The sequence below is a fragment of the Protopterus annectens genome, chromosome 14.part0 (assembly GCF_019279795.1).
Source record: "Protopterus annectens isolate FY-2018-M chromosome 14.part0, PAN1.0, whole genome shotgun sequence".
NCBI lineage: Eukaryota > Metazoa > Chordata > Ceratodontiformes > Protopteridae > Protopterus > Protopterus annectens.
Genome location: NC_056748.1, coordinates 769,576,914 through 769,596,768, shown reverse-complemented (window position 1 = coordinate 769,596,768; position 19,855 = coordinate 769,576,914). Strand labels below are relative to the sequence as shown.

At 42.8% G+C, this 19,855-nt stretch overlaps 1 protein-coding gene across 1 annotated transcript in view; it reads left to right on the top strand.

The window, feature by feature from the left end:
• The window catches only part of GLUD1 (glutamate dehydrogenase 1), a 563,305-nt gene that overhangs the window by 376,539 nt on the left and 166,911 nt on the right, over nt 1–19,855 (top strand). The window contains exon 9 of the mRNA XM_044056503.1: nt 14,344–14,424. Coding sequence (XP_043912438.1) covers nt 14,344–14,424 — 81 coding nt within the window. The remainder of the gene's footprint in view (nt 1–14,343; nt 14,425–19,855) is intronic.

The window sequence follows — 19,855 nt, the reverse complement described above, 5'->3', positions numbered from 1 at the left end:
GGTGGAACTATCATTATGGATCAGGTAAATTATGAAGCCAAAATGTTAGAGGTGTTGGAAAACGAGGAGAGATATGAGATCTTCTTTAAATGAAATAAATATTGGCAACAAAGAAATTTTTGTGGCATTAAATGATTTACTATTAGATGGCTTAATTGATGTGAACACATATAGATATTTATATGTGGATAAACCTAAAGTACCGAACATTTTTGGGGTACCAAAGGTACATAAGAACGTAATCAACCCACCTTTGAGACCAATAGTATCATCAGAAGGCTCTATTACAGCACCTATAGCAAAATGGTTGGATAGAAAGTTGAAAGAAGTATTGAAAGAGGGGGTAGGAGTAGTGAAGGATTCATGGGACTTGTTACAGAATTTAAAGAAGGAATCTTTCGATAAGAACATAACCTTCATTACAATGGACATAGTGGACCTTTTCTCTTCTATCCCTTATAAGGAAGTGTTAGAGTGGTTTGAAGAGGCCCTGATTAATTATGGAAAATTTTCCCATAATGATTTTTGTTTGGTTCTGACACTAATGGAATTGGTCTTGAACAATAATTTTTTGCATTACGAAGGAGAATTTTTTAAGCAGGTTAAGGGGGGGTAGCTATGGGTGCGCGATGCGCACCTATTTATGCAAACATTATTTTGTCAGCCTGGGAAAATAAATACATTTTAAATTCTCAATATAAGGATTGTTGGAAGCTCTATAAAAGATTCCTAGACGATATATGTTTTTTTATGGGTGGGTACTGATGCAGAATTTACCTCTTTCTTTGAATATATATCCCAAACAACTAATTTTCTCACCTTTACCTATGTAAAGGACAAGGAAAGTTTAAAATATTTAGATATTTTTGTGGGAAAAGGTGAGAATGAATTTTTTTCCAAAGTGTATAGGAAGGAAAGTTATTCTAATTCTTTTTTAGCATATAATAGTGCTCATCCTCAAAAAACCTAAACGAGTCCTTAAAGGGACATAACCATTAAAATAGTGAAAAACATACATATTGAACAGTTAGTAAAGGTTGCTGCTGGTATTATAAAATATTAAAATGTTAAAACAAAAAAAAAATGCGTATTTTCATGAAATACTCCCAACTAATATGTGTGTGTGTGTGTATATGTATATGTGTGTATGTGTATATATATATATATATATATATATATATATATATATGTGTGTGTGTGTATATATATATATATATATATATATATATATATATATATATATATATATATATATATGTGTGTGTGTATATATATATATATATATATATATATATATATATATATATATAAATAATGTGTGTGTGGTGTGTGTGTATGTGTATATATATATATATATATATATATATATATATATATATACGTGTATATATATATATATATATATATATATATATATATGTGTGTGTATATATATATATATATATATATATATATATATATATATATATATATATGTTTAAACAAATGGGGGAGCCCGGATATAGACCTGATGTCCTTCAAGGATGCATCTGCAGTCCTTACATATGGGTTGTCCTGCCTCAGGCAGCCCTTCGGTCGGCCGGATTCCAAAGTCTGGGTCCGGCATCAGCTGATGTCGCCCTCTCCCCGACGTCAGAGCGCCTGGGGTATAAAAGCATCAGTCGACGCCATCTTCCCCAGTCTTTCTTGCCGCGTGGTGCCCGAAGCAGAAGCAGTTCGCAAGTGCCGGTCGGCCAGCTCCTGTAACTTCAGCTACCGAAGACTTCAAAAGCTAAGTACCCCGTTGGGGACTCTTTCTTGCCTCAGCCGATGTCCGATCAAACGCTTAAAGTTAATAATTGCTTAACTTGTGGGAAACAAATACCTCGTAAGGATTTCCATTCTTACTGCCTCCCCTGCCTAGGCCCAGACCACAACATCTCGGCCTGTACAGCCTGTGCCTCCTTCAACCGATGCACTCTTAGGCGTCGGGCGGAGTTTGCAGAGGAATTTTTTGGGGCTAGTTACTGTTACAATATGCCGTCGGAGACTCCGACTTCTCATTTAACCAAAAAACGGAAGGACAAGGACCGACACACGTGGACCGTGGTTTCGGCTGAAACCATGCCTAGGCCTACCGCGAGTGTCTCGGTCTCGGCTGAAACAGAGTCCTTGGTACTTCCGACCGTTGAAACCGCACAACCGACAACCTCGGCCCCGGAGGCCTCTTCTGGGTCGGTTATAGAATTTCCCTCAGAAACCGGTGTTCCGGAAGCATCCGACACCATTTCCTTAGACAAAACTACGCCAGCACGTGGAGCAGCCAGGCCTCCTGCATCCATGTCCATAAAGGCATTCACAAGGGCTAAAGCTGCTAAACAGCCAAAATCTCTGCCTCCCAAGGCTATTCCTCAGGGATCCACTACAGGTTCACAGATTTTAAGTTTAGCTGAGGACCTTATTTCCTTAATTAGGGGCTCTCAGCCACATCCGGACAGGGGCTCTCAACCTCCTCTAGACAAAAGGCCCAGGGTTGAGCCCACTGATCCCCAGTCCTCTGATGAGGCCTCAGATGGCTCTGCTCTTTCAGACTACCAGGAGGAGGCCTTTACAGCCTACGAGGATTCTGATGCAGAGGAATCTATTCCCTCTGCCTCCCCTCCTGAAGAGCTGTCCTTTGGGGAGACCCTTCACTCTATGAGAGAGCATTTCAAATGGCTGGGCCAGGAATTCTCTGATTCCAGGAAGAGATTAAGGACTTTTTGCATTTACCTCAGCATAGACCTTTGGCTATTCCTCCTGTTTTGAATGTCATTGATGATGTGTACTCTGAGTCTAGCATTACCCCCGACTCCCTTCCTCCGGCTCCTGTCAAACCAGATAGGTACTACAGGGTCCCGGACTCACATCACTTCCTTTACAAGGCCCACTCTGCTGACCTTGAAACTATTTCCCAGGGCCCTAAAGGGGTTGCATCTGCCACTACTAAAAATCCACTCCCCTCTGAAAGGGAGTCCAGGGCTTTAGAGAGATGGGGTAAAAAAGTATATACTTCCACTTTTTCTATGAGGGCATTAAATTGTCAATTCCATATGATACAGTACCAAGAGTATTTGTTAGATGAATTGCATAAAAAACTGTCTTCACCTGAACCCCTAGATCGCAAGTCACTTCAGGATCTTGTACATATAGGTTAGCAACCATTTCTTGCAGTGTGGTTATGATGCATTGGAAGCTTCATGTAGGTCAACAGTGACAGGTGCAGTCATAAGTAGGCATGCTTGGCTGAAGGAACAAGCTCTGCCAGATCATGTTAAAGCAAAGCTTCTGGATGCGCCACTGGAAAAGCAAAAGTTATTTGGCTGCACTGCTCAGGAGGTCTTAAAGAAATTTGAGGAAAAGGCTAAATCTGTACAAACAGTCAAAGATTTTCTCCAGGTTCAACCACCAAGATTCAGCAGAAATTGGCCCTCTAAGAATTGGTCCTTTCCGGACACAGAGAGATTTCAAAGAGGCAAGAACAGGCATGCCAGAGGTGGAGGGCAAGCTAGAGGCTCCTACAGAGGATGTCAGTGGCAGCCACCTAACCAGAGAGGTAGTGCAGGAACTACAACTGCTGCACAAGGACAGACTCAATGACTTTACCTTGACCCTGCCAACCAGGGCTCAATTGGAAGCACCTTTGGGGCGGAAAGCTGTCTTTATTCTCAAAAAAATGGCACAGTATTACAAGGGACAAATGGACACTGCAAATAATAGACAAAGGATACAGGTTCCATTTCCATACATTACCAAAAAGAAAAGGCATGCCAAACCTGCCACCAAATCAAAGGGCAGAGGCTTTAGAACAAATTTCCAACCTATTGCAAATGAAAGCTATAGAAAAGGTTCCTCTCACAGAACAAGGCCAAGGATTTTATTCCAGACTATTCCTTGTCCCAAGAAAAGAAAAACAATGGAGGCCTATTCTCGACTTGTCCGCACTGAATACTTATCTCATTGTGCCAAAATTCAAAATGCTGACCCTACAGCAACTCCTTCCCATGCTGGGCAAAGGGTCTTGGCTGGTAACTCTAGACCTCAAGGAGGCATACCTGCATGTCCCTATCAGACAAAGTTGCAGAAGACACCTCAGATTTCTTGCAGGTTCAGAGCATTATCAATTCTCAGCATTGCCCTTTGGCTTATCTACTGCGCCCAGAGTATTCACGAAATGCCTGGCATCAGTAATTGCACACTGCAGACTTCAGGGGATTCAAATATACCCATATCTGGACGACTGCCTTATACAAGCGGACAGCCAACAAACTTTGGTAAAACACTTGAATTATGCCATCCGCCTACTTCAGGCTTTGGGATACACAGTCAACATTCACAAATCAAGACTAGTTCCATCCCAAAGGATAATTTTTCTGGGTGCGAAACTAGATACAACCACCCAAATGGCTTTTCTCATGGAAGAAAAACAAAGACAACTACCGGATTATTTCAAAAATCTGACAAAACAAACTCAGCTGACTGCAAGGAAAATCCTGCAGGCCCTGGGTTACATGGCATCTTGCATTCTTCTGATTCCACAAGCAAGGCTACATATGAGGAAACTATAATGGTACCTAAGGAGTTTATGGTGTCAGCACAGTCACAGCCTAGAAGCTTTGATACCACTCATTCCATGCCTTCAAAAGGAATTTTTGTGGTGGGCTCAAGCAAGCCAGTCAAACAGGGGTCTGCCCTTCAGCAAACCAGTAATCAGCCAAACCATTACAATGGACGCTTCAGACCCTGGATGGGGAGCACACATGGAGGGCAGATGCATTCAAGGACTATGGTCACAGAAAGAATTGCACATGCACATAAACCAAAAGGAAATGCTGGCAGCCATACATGCAATCGAGGCCTTCAAACATTTTCTGCATCAAGGACACCTGCTAGTAAGGACAGACAATACCACAGTTATGTGGTACATAAACAAGCAAGGAGGTACCCATTCCTACCCTCTTTGCAGGCTGGCAATGAATCTTTGGGAACTTTCCCTAAAAATCAATATAGAGCTGCAATCCCAGTTTGTGCCAGGAAAAGACAATATACTGGCGGACAGCCTAAGCAGAAATATCATGGATCCACACGATGCTGCACCCAGACATTTTCCTTCAGATAACATAATCATGGGGGAGGCCGGACATAGATCTTTTTGCCTCCCACCACAACCATCAGCTGAAGAAATTCTGCTCAAGGACATACCACCCACAAGCATGGAAAGTGGACGCTCTCTCTTTCAGCTGGAATACTCTTAACAGTGTATGCATTCCCACCTCTTCCATTAATGACCAAGGTCTTACTGAAGATCAGGACAGAGCAGCCCAAAGTGATTCTGATAGCTCCGGACTGGCCCAGACAGCACTGGTACCCACTGTTAACGAGCATGTCACGCACGAAACCGTGGCCTCTACCACAATGGCCACTTCTTCTGACACAACACAATTACAAAACTCTGCACTCCAGCCTGAAAACCTTGCAGCTGACAGCCTGGAGAATACCTTGACTCCTCACCAGGATAAGCTATCCAAGACAGTGAAGGACATCATCATGGAAGCTCGCCGGCCTTCCACAAGAAAGGCATATTCAGCAAAATGGAAAAGATTTCGCACTTGGTGCACTACAAAGGGCCTGGATGCGACAGTGATGAACATGGCACATATCCTGGAATACTTGGCAGAAATGCTCCACAATGGCCTTTCTTACTCTTCCATAAAAATTCATGCTTCAGCAATTTCAGCAGAATACAATACTGATCCACCTGTCTTCTCTCATCCTCTCCTAAGGTAGTTTCTAAGGGGAATTAAAAACATCAACCCTCCAAGAAAACCACCAGTGCCTACATGGGACCTTAACTTCATGTTGGAAAAATTAACTCTACCTCCCTTTGAACCAGCAGCATCTTCAGAACTACAGTTCCTGTCTTGGAAGACTGCCTTCCTTCTGGCCATAACCTCAGCAAGAAGAGTATCTGAGTTGCAGGCCCTCATGGCAGTACAACCATTTCTTATTTTTCATCAGGACAGAGTCTCACTGAGAACTAATCCTTCATTCATGCCAAAAGTGGTATCCAGGGTCTCACTGAACCAAGCTATTCACCTGCCTACCTTCTTTCCAAATCCACAAAACAAAGGGGAGAAACTTCTGCATACCCTGAACATTCACAGACAGTTGCGCTACTACTTGGACAGAACTAAGACTTACAGAAAAACTGACCAGCTATTTTGTAGCATATGCTGCTGGTGTACAAGGCAAAGCAATTTCCAAACAGACAATTTCAAAATGGATAGGGAATTGCATTCGATTCTGTTACTCTTTTCATGGCAAAACTGTGCCAGGTAACATTAGACCTCATTCCACCAGAGCCATAGCCACCTCCACAGCCTTCTTAAGAGGGGTGGCTACCAAGGACATTTTAGAAGCTGCTACATGGAGCTCCGTGCATACATTCTCCAAGCATTACAACTTACCCTTATATTCCAGATCCAGAGCAGGCTTTGCTACGGCAGTCCTGCAGGGCATTTTAGCTACACCATCCCTTGCTTAGATCCTACCACCCCCAGCTTGGCTATGGTATTCTACCCATATGTAAGGACTGCAGATGCATCCTTGAAGGACATAGTACAGTTTTGTACCTACCATAAATGTAGATGTCCGATAGGTATGCATCTGCAGTCAGATTTACCCTCCCTCCATCCCCTCTGTGGTATTTCCTGGGTACTTACCCCTCTTATAGCTAGCTGGGGTTATCTGTTATGGTGTATTTGTTTTAGATTACTGTGCATGTTTGGAATTTTTTGCATCTCTCTAAATTTAGCCTTCCTTAGAGGGCACCTGGCATCTGGGGCAAGAAAAACTGAGGAAGATGGCGTCGGCTGATGCTTTTATACCCCAGGCGCTCTGACGTCGGGGAGAGGGCGACATCAGCCGACGCCGGACCCAGACTTTGGAATCCGGACGACCGAAGGGCTGCCTGAGGCAGGACAACCCATATGTAAGGACTGCAGATGCATACCTATCGGACATCTACATTTATGGTAGGTACAAAACTGTACTTTTGCCTCCCTCCAGAACTACCAGTTGGACAAATTCTGCACAAGGACTCCCCACAAACAAGCTTGGAAAGTGGATGCTCTGTCCTTCAGCTGGAAAAATCTATCAGTTTATGCCTTTCCTCCTCTGCCTCTCTTCTCCAAAGTACTACTAAAGATCAAACAGGACAAATCAAGGATTGCACCAGACTGGCCACGCCAACACTGGTGTACCCCCTCTTGTGCATTGTGTCACTGCTAGCCCTATGGCACCTGCCTCAGACCCCTGCCCTGCTGTCTCAGCAGGAGAGCCAGGTTCTGCATCCCCAGCTTCAAACCCTGAGCCTGGCTAATCACCTAATCTCTCATTTACCATCCCTCAGTAAAGTGTTGGATTACATTTTGGAGGCAAGTAGGCCTAGGACTAGAAAATCTTATGCTGAAAAATGAAAAATATTCTGTGCCTGGAACCAAACTCAAGGGATGGCCACAACAGCACCCAATTTACCTCAGATTCTTCAATACAACTGAGATACTTCACAAGGGCCTTTCCTTTTCCTCCATCAAAATTCACGTCTCAGGCATTTCAGCTCATTATAACACAGAACCACCCCTCTTTTCTCACCCACTGCTTAAGCAGTTCCTCAGAGGGGCCAAAAACTTAAGACCACCCAGGAGAGCTCAAACTCCAGCGTGGGACCTTAACTTTGTATTGGAAAAACTCACTCTTCCTCCTTTTGAGCCAGCTGTAAGTATAGAGTTAAAATTCCTTTCTTGGAAAACAGCTTTCCTTTTGGCAATCACTTCAGCAAGAAGGGTATCTGAATTACAGGCCCTTAAGGCAGTGGAGCCTTTCATCATCTTTCATGCTGGCAGGGTGTCCCTCAAGACCAATCCCTCCTTCATGCCCAAGGTGGTATCCATTGTGGGTCTTAATCAATCCATTATTTTGCCAACTTTCTTTTCTAATCCACAGACCAAATGGGAATGGATACTGCACTCCTTTGATGTGCACAGACAACTTAGATTTTACTTGGACAGGACTAAACCTCAAAGGTAATCTGAACAACTGTTGGTGGCATTTGCTGCAGAGGGGAAGGCTATTTCAAAGCAAACCATTTCTAAATGGATAGGCCATTGCATTCATTTCTGCTATAAGCAGCATGGAAAGACACCATTCAACCGGGGCTGCATCTACCTCTACAGTCTTTCTCAGAGGTGTCCCTACCAGAGGCATCCTAGAAGCTGCTATCTGGAGTTCGGTACATACTTTCACCAAGCATTACCATTTGCCAGTTTTCTCCAAATCCAGAGCTGGCTTTGCCACTGCAGTCTTGCAGGGCCTTATAGCTGGTCCTAATACTATCTAAATTCCTCCTCCCATCCTTAGCTTTGGGAGTCTACCCAAATGTGATGACTGCAGCAGTGAAACACTAACATCGTACAGTTGTGTACATTTACCATAAATGTAGATGTTCAAGTGTATTCACTGTTGCAGTCCTGGTTACCCTCCCTCCAGCCCCCTGACTTATTTTGGCTATACCTCTACTCTCCTTTGCTATGCTTAAAAGCTTTTTGGTGTATTTGCTTTTTTGGTGGATGTATAACCTTGTGTGTGTGTGTGTGTGTGTGTGTGTGTGTGTGTGTGTGTGTGTGTGTGTGTGTATATATATATATATATATATATATATATATATATATATATATATATATATATATATATATTTAATTGCTTCCCATTAGGGGGGAACCTGACATCTGGGGCAAGAAAAACTGATGTAATGGAGTCGGCTGCATGCTTTATACCCCTGACTATCTGAAGTCACAGAAGATGAGACCGCAAACGACGCAGGACCCAAGACTTTGATAAGGCCGACTGAGGGCTACTGCAAGCAGATAACCCAAACATGACTGCAACAGTGAATGCACTCGAACATCTACATTTATGGTAAGTATACACAACTGTACTTTCTACTTCAAGGCTGGAACTAGGGTGAAATCAGGTTTCTTCACAGGCTTCTTCAAATCCATTGGGGGGGGGCTGGCCTCTGCTTACCCTCAGCTTCAACTTTTGAAGTAGAGGAGAGAGCTTTCTCTCTGCTTCTAGGAAAAAGACATCCTTTCCCCCCTTGAGTCCACCCCAAACTTAACTGTCTTCTGTAGAAGCTGGGCCTTTATCCTATTCCATCAGGACAGCCATTCAGGTTAAGCCTCTAGACTATCCTCATCCTGGTCTCTGTTGGTGCTTCAAGGTCTTCCCCAGAATCCCCCACCAGAGAGCCCCCTTGGATGTGGAGGTGTAAGAGGAGACCCATATACTGTCCACAAGAGTCTTTAACCAAAGACACTGACTGCGATTATGTGGCGGGGGTCCCTCAGGTCACCCCCTTGAGAATGTCTCATTCCGTGAAATACTTGAACTTCTGAAACAGAAAGGTGGCTGGTCTTGCGACCCATCTTCCCAGTCTGTCTAAGCTTTTGGAAGTGATTTGGCTAGTCCACCCTACCCTTTGATGAGATGGTAGGCGTTAGAGCAAGGGTCGCTTACTGGATGTTGTGGTGAGCTTGTAGAACAGCGTTCTTCTCTCCATTCCCCCCATATAAAATCTTGAGTTTTGGACAGATATGGAAAGTATATCTATGCTTCACTGACCTTTGGAACATGTGAAGAGATGTCAGAGGGAATTGATCAGTTTTCCAGTACCCTCTCCAGGTCCATGTCTGTGGAGGACAAAGAGTTTCTTCGCAACTGGTCAACCTTCAGTCCCTGTCCAATGCTTCCATGAAGTTAATTTCTCATGCCTAAGGGGGAGCAGCTGAGTGGCGGGTTCAGGTATAACCATCAAGAAGCACACCTTGATGCTCCTTTGTGATTTTGCAAAACCCTTCAAGTCTTCTTTCATCAATGCTCTTTTTGATGGATCCACATTGTTTACCCCAAGGTAAAGGAAACTCTCTCCAGAATGAAACAGGACAGGGCAGGAAAACTTTAACATTGGAATCCATTTTTCTACCCCTCAAAGAACATTTTCCTAAAACCAGAGAGGTGGCAGAAAATTGTGGTTCAGAAAATTACAAGGTTCTCAAGATTTCTGTGGAGCTGGATCCTGTCATGTCCAAGGGGGGGACTCTAATGGAAGACACCATTCCCATGGCAGAGGTGGCCCGCAGCATCAAGACTTCAGAGGGCCATTCTCTGAAAAGCCTTTCCAGCATCCCTGAATAGTTACCTGACTGCTGCACTCTGGAAGCAGTGAGGGGGTGCTTATGTCTACACCCAGAAGCCTGGATATCCATTACCAAAAGACAGTTGGGTGCAGATGTTAATGCATACCATTTTCCCTTTCCCTTAAACGCAACAAAAGAATCCCTAGTGTTCTACCCAGTCAGAGGAAAGCAAGTAGCCTTAGAAATAGAAAATCTGCTGATGAAATGTCATCTATCTAGTACTGCCAGACCATCAAGGATCCAGAATTTACTCAAAATTCTTAAGATAGGGTACGTCAGACCTGTTTTGGATCTCAGCAGTCTAAATCAGTATGTAAAGCATTTGAAGCTCCAGATGGTCACTGTTCAATCCATCCTACTGCTGCTAAGGAAGGATGATTGGATGTGCTTTATAGATCTCCAGGATGCATAGTACCATATCAAGATACACAGGTGCTGCAGGAGATGTCTGCGCTTCCAGCTGGGAACCAGTCACTACCAGTTTAGAGCACTGGCTTTTGGTCTCACCAAAGCCCCCAGGGCAATCTCCAAATGTACGGCAGTACTTTCAGCGCACCTGAGACTGTACTGATTCTGGGTTTTTCCATATCTAGATGACTGGCTCCTATCTGCTTCCACCTGGACTCTATTCATTCAAGCTTGGGACTACTTGCTTCCCCTATGTCTCCAGCTAAGTATTTACTGTAAATTATAACAAATCACAACTCTGCCCACTGCAAGCCCTAGAGTTCATTGGTGCCTGTCTAGATACCCTATCACAAATGGCAACTCTGCCACAGACAAGAATGGACACTTTACGAAAACAAGCATTCCACATTCTTTCTCTTCATTCACCCCTGCCAAATTAATCTTACAACTACTGGGGTCATTGGCAGCGTTGCTGGTAGTAGCACCTTTGACTCACTTTCCCACGAGAGTGTTACAGTTGACTCTAGTGTTATAGTGGTCTATCAGACAGCACCCACTGACTGCACTCCTTCGTATCATGAATGTCTACAGGCATCACATAGCATGATGGATACGTGCACAAGTTGTTCAGGGACACCCTTTATCACTGCCCATGTTCAAGGCTACATTTACTATAGATGCCTCCCAATTAGGTTTGGGGGGTCATTATTTGAAAACAGCAGTCCAAAGCAAATGGTCCTAGACAGAGGTTAGTCTTCATATCAACATCCTGGAAATGAGAGTAGTCCAATTAGCTCTGCGAGCTTTTCAAGATGATGATCCTCTAGGGAGGATTGCTATTCAGACAGAACACCTGTCTGTGGTCTGGTACATCAGCAAATGGGGGGGACCCAATCCTACCCTACCCATTGTGCAAGGAGGCAGTAAGCATTTGGCGATGGGTGATCTCTTCCGGCTGCTTTCTCTTGGCATTGCACATTCTGAGGAAAACCAGCATGTTAACAGATCCATTTTTACTCTCTCATGAGTGGGATATTTCACCTATCGGATCAACCCTGCTGTGACCTTTTTGTTTCCCCATTAATACCAAATGCAGCAGGTATTTTGCCCTAAACCCTCAGAGGGGGAGTCACTGAGAGACTCTGGTTCAAAGTTGTCCCTCTGGTCTATTTTATATGCCTTCCCTCCAACTCCTCTCATCTTCAAGTTTATTCAGAAAGCATTATGGCGGACTAGCGTGGCTATCCTCATTGCCCCCTTTTTGGCCTTGCCAAATGTGGTTTCATTCCTATGGCCTCACCAAGTTCACACCCCCAGGTGTTGATCCTATTCAGGACTTTCTCACCCATCCAACTTGCCTCTCCTGGAAATGAAAGCTTTCTCAAGCTGACCGCATGGAATCTCCACTTCCAGTAGTGGCTAGAAATTCTGGGCTTTCTTCCCCTGATTGCCATATTCTTATGCCATCTCAGAAGGCCTCTACTAGCGAGATTTACCACAGAAAGTGGAAACGAGTTTTGATCTGGGCCCAACAGAGACCTCTAGATGCCTTTTTAGCACTGATTCCAGCTGTTCTTGATTTCCTGGCTTCAATTTTCAATAATGGGGCTAGTTATTTGACAGTCGGGGTACAAGTAGATGCAATATTATATTATCACTTAGGCAAAAAGAATTATTGTGCAAAGCATTTCTTAAAGGCACTCTGCTGCTTCGGCCCCCTGTTAAGAACTGTAGCCCCCCCCCCCCTTGGGACCTTGCATTTATCCTTCAAGTCTTGACTCGGTCCCCACTTCGAGCCTGCAGCCTGAGCCGAATTAAAGCATTTATCATGAAAAATACTTTTCTTGGTTGCCATTGCAGTGACTAGACTGGTATTTGAGCTCCATGTACTTTCTTCCCAGCCACCTTATCTAATATTTCATAAGGACAGAGTATATTTTCAGACTAAATCTTCCTTTCTGCCTAAAGTGGATTCAGCAGCTAATCTTAATGAGAGTATTAACCTACCAGTTTTCTTCCCCAATTTTTATAACACAGGTGAATGCATGCTGTATTTATTAGATGTGCTTAGCCAACTCAGATTTTACAGTGTCAGAACTAAATATCAAAGGAAATCAGAACAACTGTTTGCCTCCTTTTCCAAAGCTAAATTGGGAAAAACAGTGTCAATAATGACCTTCGTAGGACTGGCTCACTGATTGCATTGTATTCGTTTACAAAACTAAAGGATTATCGTTATCCAAACATTCTAAAGCTCATTCTACCAGGGCTGTTGCTGCATCTTCTTTCTGCTCCAAAGCTTCCATAGATTACATTTGTGCAGCTGCAACATGGTCCAGTGTTCATACCTATATATTTCTTTGCAAGGTAGGGGTAGAGCAACTTTTGGCTCTACTGTACTCTAGAATATCCTTCCTTGTCTACCAACCAAGACCACTCTAGCTGGGGACTCTGTCCCATCAATTGAGGAATGGATGAAGACAACATCAGATATTATAGTAATGTATTCACCATAACTCTGCATCTGGTTTGTCTGTTTTCATCCTTCCTCAGCTTACTACCCTCCAGTCCTCCATCCTTTTGCTTGTCTTTTAGTATGCCCGATGGATATTCCTTAATGGTCTTGCTCTGTGGACTCTAAAAACTCTTATGTTTTCTTCAGCATTGCTACTTCCTAGTAATAACTTACTCTCTTTGCCTCAGAAATTTAGTGGCTGATACTGTTTTGTATTGTATTTGTGGATAACTGAACAGAAGGCAAACTTGAGCTGAGGTAACTTGGGAGAAGACAGGGATTGTGGGTAAGGGGAGGAGCTGGAGCCACAGAGTTTAAATTCTATTAGAGTGGCCAAGGACGAATATGATGTCTGATCAGAGACCCATCACTTGAGGAAGGACGAAAATGGACAACACAGATGCAGAGTTATGGTGACTACATAACTATCTTCTTCTTCTTCTTCTTCTTTCAGCTTTTCCCGGTTAGGGCTCGCCACAGCGGATCACCTGTCCGTTCATGATTAGATTGGCAGTTGAGTTTTTATGATGTTGAGTCGCCAGCCCGGCGCCCAACCTTCCACAAAAGGTACACACACATGCCTAGGGCCAATTGAGTGTGTCCAATCCACCTATAATATTTAAAAATCTATTTTAAGACCTAGACTCTGACAGTTACCATGTAAAGATTTGTTTGGCTGAACAACGTTGCCATTTATTTTTTTATTAACCATTATGGCTCCAGAGAAATGAATATTCATTTGAAATGTGGGGACATAATTTGATTATTTTTTTTTCCCGAGAAGCTCAGGATGCAAGCAGAGTACCGGCCTCCAAAGTGCCATTAAAATGAATAAGTTTTATGATGTCTTTCATCTTTGCAGGGATGTTGCTTATGGTCTTCTAGTGTATGCAGTTTTGCATTTTACATGTTTTCATCCTTAGCCAACTAAGAATTTATACTGCCCTGTGTATGAAGAAACTGTTGATTTTTGTTTGAGAAAAGATAAAGTTGCAGTGGGAATAAGTGTGGACAAGCAAGAGTTATGTTGGTCTTGAAAGGGATAGCCATGCCAGTTACCATACGCTTTGTATTCTATTGTAATGTGTATGGATTGTGTGTAAAGCAGCTCAGAAGGAACATTTCATCTTTCTGTTTTTTCTTCAGATTGTAGCAGAAGGTGCTAATGGACCCACAACACCAGAGGCAGACAAAACCTTCCTTGAGAGAAACATAATGGTCATTCCTGTAAGAGTCAGTCTTATAATTTAACCTTTTTACCTCAAATATTTTGGTTCTTCAGTAGATATGGAATCAACAAAATGTTCATCTATACTCTTTAATTTTTCCCTTTTTTATGAGTGTTGTGATATGCTACTGAAGTAGTGGAATTCAGATGCTCTGGCAATATTATTTTTTTGATATTTTATATTTATCAACACTTACACTGTTTATAAGCTGTGCCACAGAGAATCTCAGATTAATGTAGAATAGCAAAATATTTAAGTAGTAGTTGGTGTAATAGAGCAGTTAATAACTGTGAATAACATAGTACAAAAAAAATAATGAGATGTTTAAATACTTGATACTTATCAAGTATTGGAGTGCTGTTGGTTCCCTGCTATTTCTTGAGCCATTTTCTTTAGAAACTGAGAATTGTCAAATTGTTTGTTTGTACTGATTCCTGTTTCATCACAAAAGAGCTGTTTGACATAGCAAGACTGCAGCCCAGTGGAGCTAAGTAGGCATCCTCTTATCCAAAGGTTGTGCAGTCCCAGAGTTAGTATATTTAAAGATGGGGGGATGCATGAGGTTTTGCCCCCTGCAAAAAAAGTTGCTACATTTTTCGCAATGGACGATGATGCGTGCTGTTGAAATTTTCTTGATTGAACTAATTCTGACAAATGGAGTCTTGATATTTAAACATGTACCAAAGTGCTGTTACCTGATCTTGATGCTGCAGATGTTTATTATATTGATCAATGCTGCAATAGCAAAGCCATATGGGTTATATCCTGCCAAGAATATAACTGCTGTTCAGCTTCCAAAGCTAAAGGGCACCTTCATGTGCCTGAACCATTAGGCAGCTCAAGCTGAGATAGCTAAAATCCAAGTCTGGGCATTAGTCACTTCAGAGCTTTCCTGCCACCAGATAAAGTGCTCCTGTATGGGTTTGCAAGCGTCAGTGGTCGGCTTGTGGTGTTCTTTTGCTATGCATTTAAGTTCCCTTTAGGGAAAAAATTTCCACAGTCAATATTTTGTTTGTTCATGCTTTCCTGTTTAGAAAAGGATTTGTAAACTAGAAATTTGTGATTTTCATCATACTTTCCATTTCTGCAACAGTCTTAGCTGTATGGGTTATATATCTTTCCAAGGATATAATAGCCAGCCAACTTTCAAAGCTTCAGGGCACCTTCCACATGTCCAAACTGTCAGGTAGCTCGAGCTGACTCCTTCAGAGCTTGACTGCCACCAGAGAGAGTGCTTCTCTGTGGGCTTTCAAGGAACGATGCTTGGCTTGTGTTCAGTTGCTGGGCAGATAAGCCCCCCCCCCCCCCCCCAAGAGAATTTCCATTTTCGTAATTGTATCAGTGTTTTGTTAATTTCCTTTAAAGGAAAGTTATTTTAAAGGTAGGAGTGTTGTGTTTTAATGGATGGTCTCAAGACCGTAACATACTTTTAAATGGAACACACTTTTTTTTTTTTTTTTCTGGTAATTTAAAAGTGGTATAAAGAAACACAGGACACGTTTTCTGTGAGAAATTGTGTTTATTTTATTTTTGTGGGGCTAACATTATGTTTTAAAGTGCTTTTACTCAGTTTTTTCTGTCAAAGTAACTTTTGTGGACTGGTAGTGTTTACCAGCAATTGCTGCTTGTCTTCCCCGGAAAGAGGCACCATTTTTGGTTTGCCCATGGAACATACTACTGGTCCCATGGTCAGTTCTTCCAGCCACAAAAAGAAAAAAAATTAAACTGCCTTTGCTACCACAGCAGGTCATCAGTTTGCCTCAGCCTTGACTCTGCTGTGGCCATTTATTGTAACTTAGACCACTCGTCTTTTACTCCGAATCCCTCTGGTGTAGCACCTACAACCATTATGGGCACTGGGAGTCATATCCTCTGCGACTGTTGGGGTCCCCTTAGTGGGCAAGGGAGAGCAACTATTGTTGATCCTGGGAGGTGGAACAGGGAAGGTCACCAAACAATGGATAATGGTAAAATGGTTCACACTGCTTACCTTGACCTGGCCATGGCATTTGACACAGCATTCCATTTGGGCATTGTTGGCAAACTCAGGAGGTTAGGTATAAACCCTTATTTCACCCAGTGGATAGCCATCCGGCTCAGACAATTCCAGGAAGTTATGGAGTCCATCTGTACAAAGATGCTAGCCACAAGTGGGAGTCCCTTAGGGATCAGTACTGGGACTGCTCCTTTTTGGCATTTACTTCTCTGAAGTCAAGGCCAGTGTCACTGGCTTCTGGCTGACTGAATTTGCAGACTGGAAATTAGGAGCAGTTATCGAGTCTCTCACCGACACAAATGTTTCCAGGAAGGGCTGACACAGACAGATGTCTGGTGTCAGAGGCATGCAAGAAATACATAATGGTATCTTTTGAGAAGTCGTACACCCCTGGTAACTATCATATTGACAACCCACCCGTAAGAGTTGACTCAGTAGTCAGGGACTTGGGGGTGCAACATAGACAGTAATCTAGCCTTTGACCAGCACATGTCGACAGTAGTAAGGAAATCTTTCAATATTGTGCAACTTATAAACAAAGGTATGGCATCTAGGTCCAAGGAGGTCATTGTTCCGCTGTATTTGGCATTCATCGGCCCTTTCATTGACTACAGTGTCCCTTTTGGGAATGTACATAACCAGGTACATCCGACAGTTGGAATGTCCACAGAGGTTCCTCACTAAAAGGATACAGGGAGTTAAATAACCTGTCCAAAGCAGATCTCCTCAAGGCCCTATTCCTATAGTCTGTCTCCTACAAGCTGTTAAGGGGAGATACATGCCTGGCATACAAGATATTGTCAGACCCCACCCTGTTGGACCTGGTGCATATCCACAAAACAAACAGCACCAGAATTACCCATTCAAAAACGACTGATATAAGTAGGGCCTACTGGGGAGACGGGTAAGTATCCCAGAGACGTACCCTTTTTTGGAAGAGACTCCCCATAAATGTGAAGCAGTGATTCTCCCTAACCCAGTTCAAGTGTAACTTAGACAACTGGATGGAGAACAGAAAATTCATCCCTGGGTTGATTCCTGTGTCTCTAATGGACACAAGTAGCCTGTAAATGGTTAATCTCCAAGGCCCCTGCTTGCAAATGTTTCATCTTCCAAGTCCCTACTTATACTTATCAAGGATGGCAAAACTTGTCACAAATTTGGAATTCATGGCTAGGCTTAAAAAGGACTTTGTGGTCTTTGGCCTGCTACACACCTGTGAACGTATCCCGTTTCATCCGGACTTCAGTTGTTTAAGGTTGTGTGTCTGGATCACATTATCATTTCTCTGCCTTTCCCTTTTGACTATTCACTTCACCAAGAGTACTGTTGAAAACTTTGTGAACAGTTCTGTCTCATTGCAGTCTACAGGGTATCCACATTTTCCATATTTAAATGACCTACTTATCTTTGCAGAGTCTCTTTCAAAGTGCCAGGAATCTCTGTATTGGGTGAGAGATCTTACACAAGCTGTGATTCCAAGAGAACATTCAAATATCGTTTTTGACTCCTACACACAGGATTGTGTTTCTGGGGTGTCGGCTAAACACCTCGGTTCAGAGCTTTTCTACCACAGAAGAAAATAGATCTTTAAATAGATCTGTTTCTAAGGTTTTCTACTCAGACTTTGGTTACTGCAAGGGAATATCTTGAGGTTTTGGGTGTCATGGCATTTATGATTCTCATGATATCCCTGGCAAGACACTCTACATGACAAAGATACAGTGGTATCTGAATTCTCTGTGGTCCCAGTATCAATACCCTTTATCTTTTCAAATCCCAGTGCTAGTGTTTGTCAGAAGAAAAATCTTCTCTTCCCCCTCCCAGATGCAAAGCAGTCATCACAGACACTTCGGATTAAGGGATAAAGCACAGTAGGTGTGGGACACCAAAGGCAAATCCAAGAACATTAAATATATCAGCAAGATGCTTGCCCTTAATCAAGACACTGAAATCTCTGAACCATCATTGGTTTCCAGGACCTCTTCATGTGGTTGCAGAGAATACCACAGTCATGTTGTGCATCAACAAGCAAGGGAGGAACCGGGTTGTAACCCCTTTTACAGACTAGCCATCTTTGCTTGCGATACAGCGTCACTCCACAGTCTCACTCTGCAGGCATTCTACATTCCATCAGATCAAAACTGTCTGGCAGGCAAAGTGAGCAGGACTAGGGCGTATCTTAAATAGGAACTAAATCAGGGGGCTTCCAAGATTTGATCCATCTGTGGGAAGTTCCTCAAGTTGTCTAAACAGTCACCTTTTGAGATTCTTGGACTGCATGCAAGAGGGTCTGGAAGATGAAATGCCTTTGCTTTTCCTTGGAAAGGAAATTTCCTGTATGCTTTTCCACCATTTCCACTAATATCCAGGGAATTTCTGAATTTTCAGAAGGAATCCTCCAGGATTACTGTGGTGGCTGTTTTCCGGCTCCGGCAACCATGGTTTTCCCTTTTGGAAATGACCAGGGGCTGTTATTACAAGCTTCCTCTCGGACTGGATCTACTCGCACACGAACATGGATTGTTAGATACACCCCTACTCAATTAGCTGCTATTTACTGCCTGGATAATAGTATCTCAGTTCCTTTAAGGAGGTGCTGGAAGTTCTAATGGAGACAAGAAAGCCTGCTTCTTGAAAATAGCATTTTAGAAAAAAAAGGTTTTCTAGTTGACAACATATAACCCAGGACTAGTTGCTCTCTGGTTCTGTAATTGTGAGTTATTATCCTATGGTCTTTTTTGTTCTTCTGTCAAAGTTCATTTATTGGCCATTTTCAGCGCGTCTGCCCATGGATCCTCCTCTTTCAGTGCAGTCTCCCTTCAAAATGTTTTTGAAAGGGGTTTTGCATAAGAAGCATCCATGTGGCCCCTCCTGTTTTTGTTAGAGAGGAAAACACATCTGGCTGATTTGATGTTCTTAATATGGAAAACAGTTTACTGATTGCTCAGATCTCTGCAAGTGTGGTATTTGAGTTGCAAGCTGTTAATGTTGAGTCAACCCTAACTTATTTCAATAGGTACAGGTTTTCTTTGAGAACTAATCTTCTTTGTATGCTTAAAGTGGTATCAGAGTTTACTTTAAGCAAACTATTCATCTCCTTATATTTCTTGAACCTAAAAATGAAGGAGAGAGGATATTCCTTATCGTGGATGTCCACAGACAGCTTGGGTACTGTCTTGTTCTCAGTCTTCATATCCATTGTTTCTTGCAAAGGTGGGAAGAAAGGAAAACCTTGATCAAAACAGACTGTTTATGAATGGTTGTCTAAGACTATTGACTATTATACTTGCCACAACAAAACAATTCCAGGCAGGGTCAAGGCCCACTATACCCGGGCCTTGGCTTCATCTATGGCTTTTTGGATAAGGTTGGATTCTAAAAATATTCTAGAAGCTGATAATTGGTCCTCTGTACATACTTTTGCAAAGTA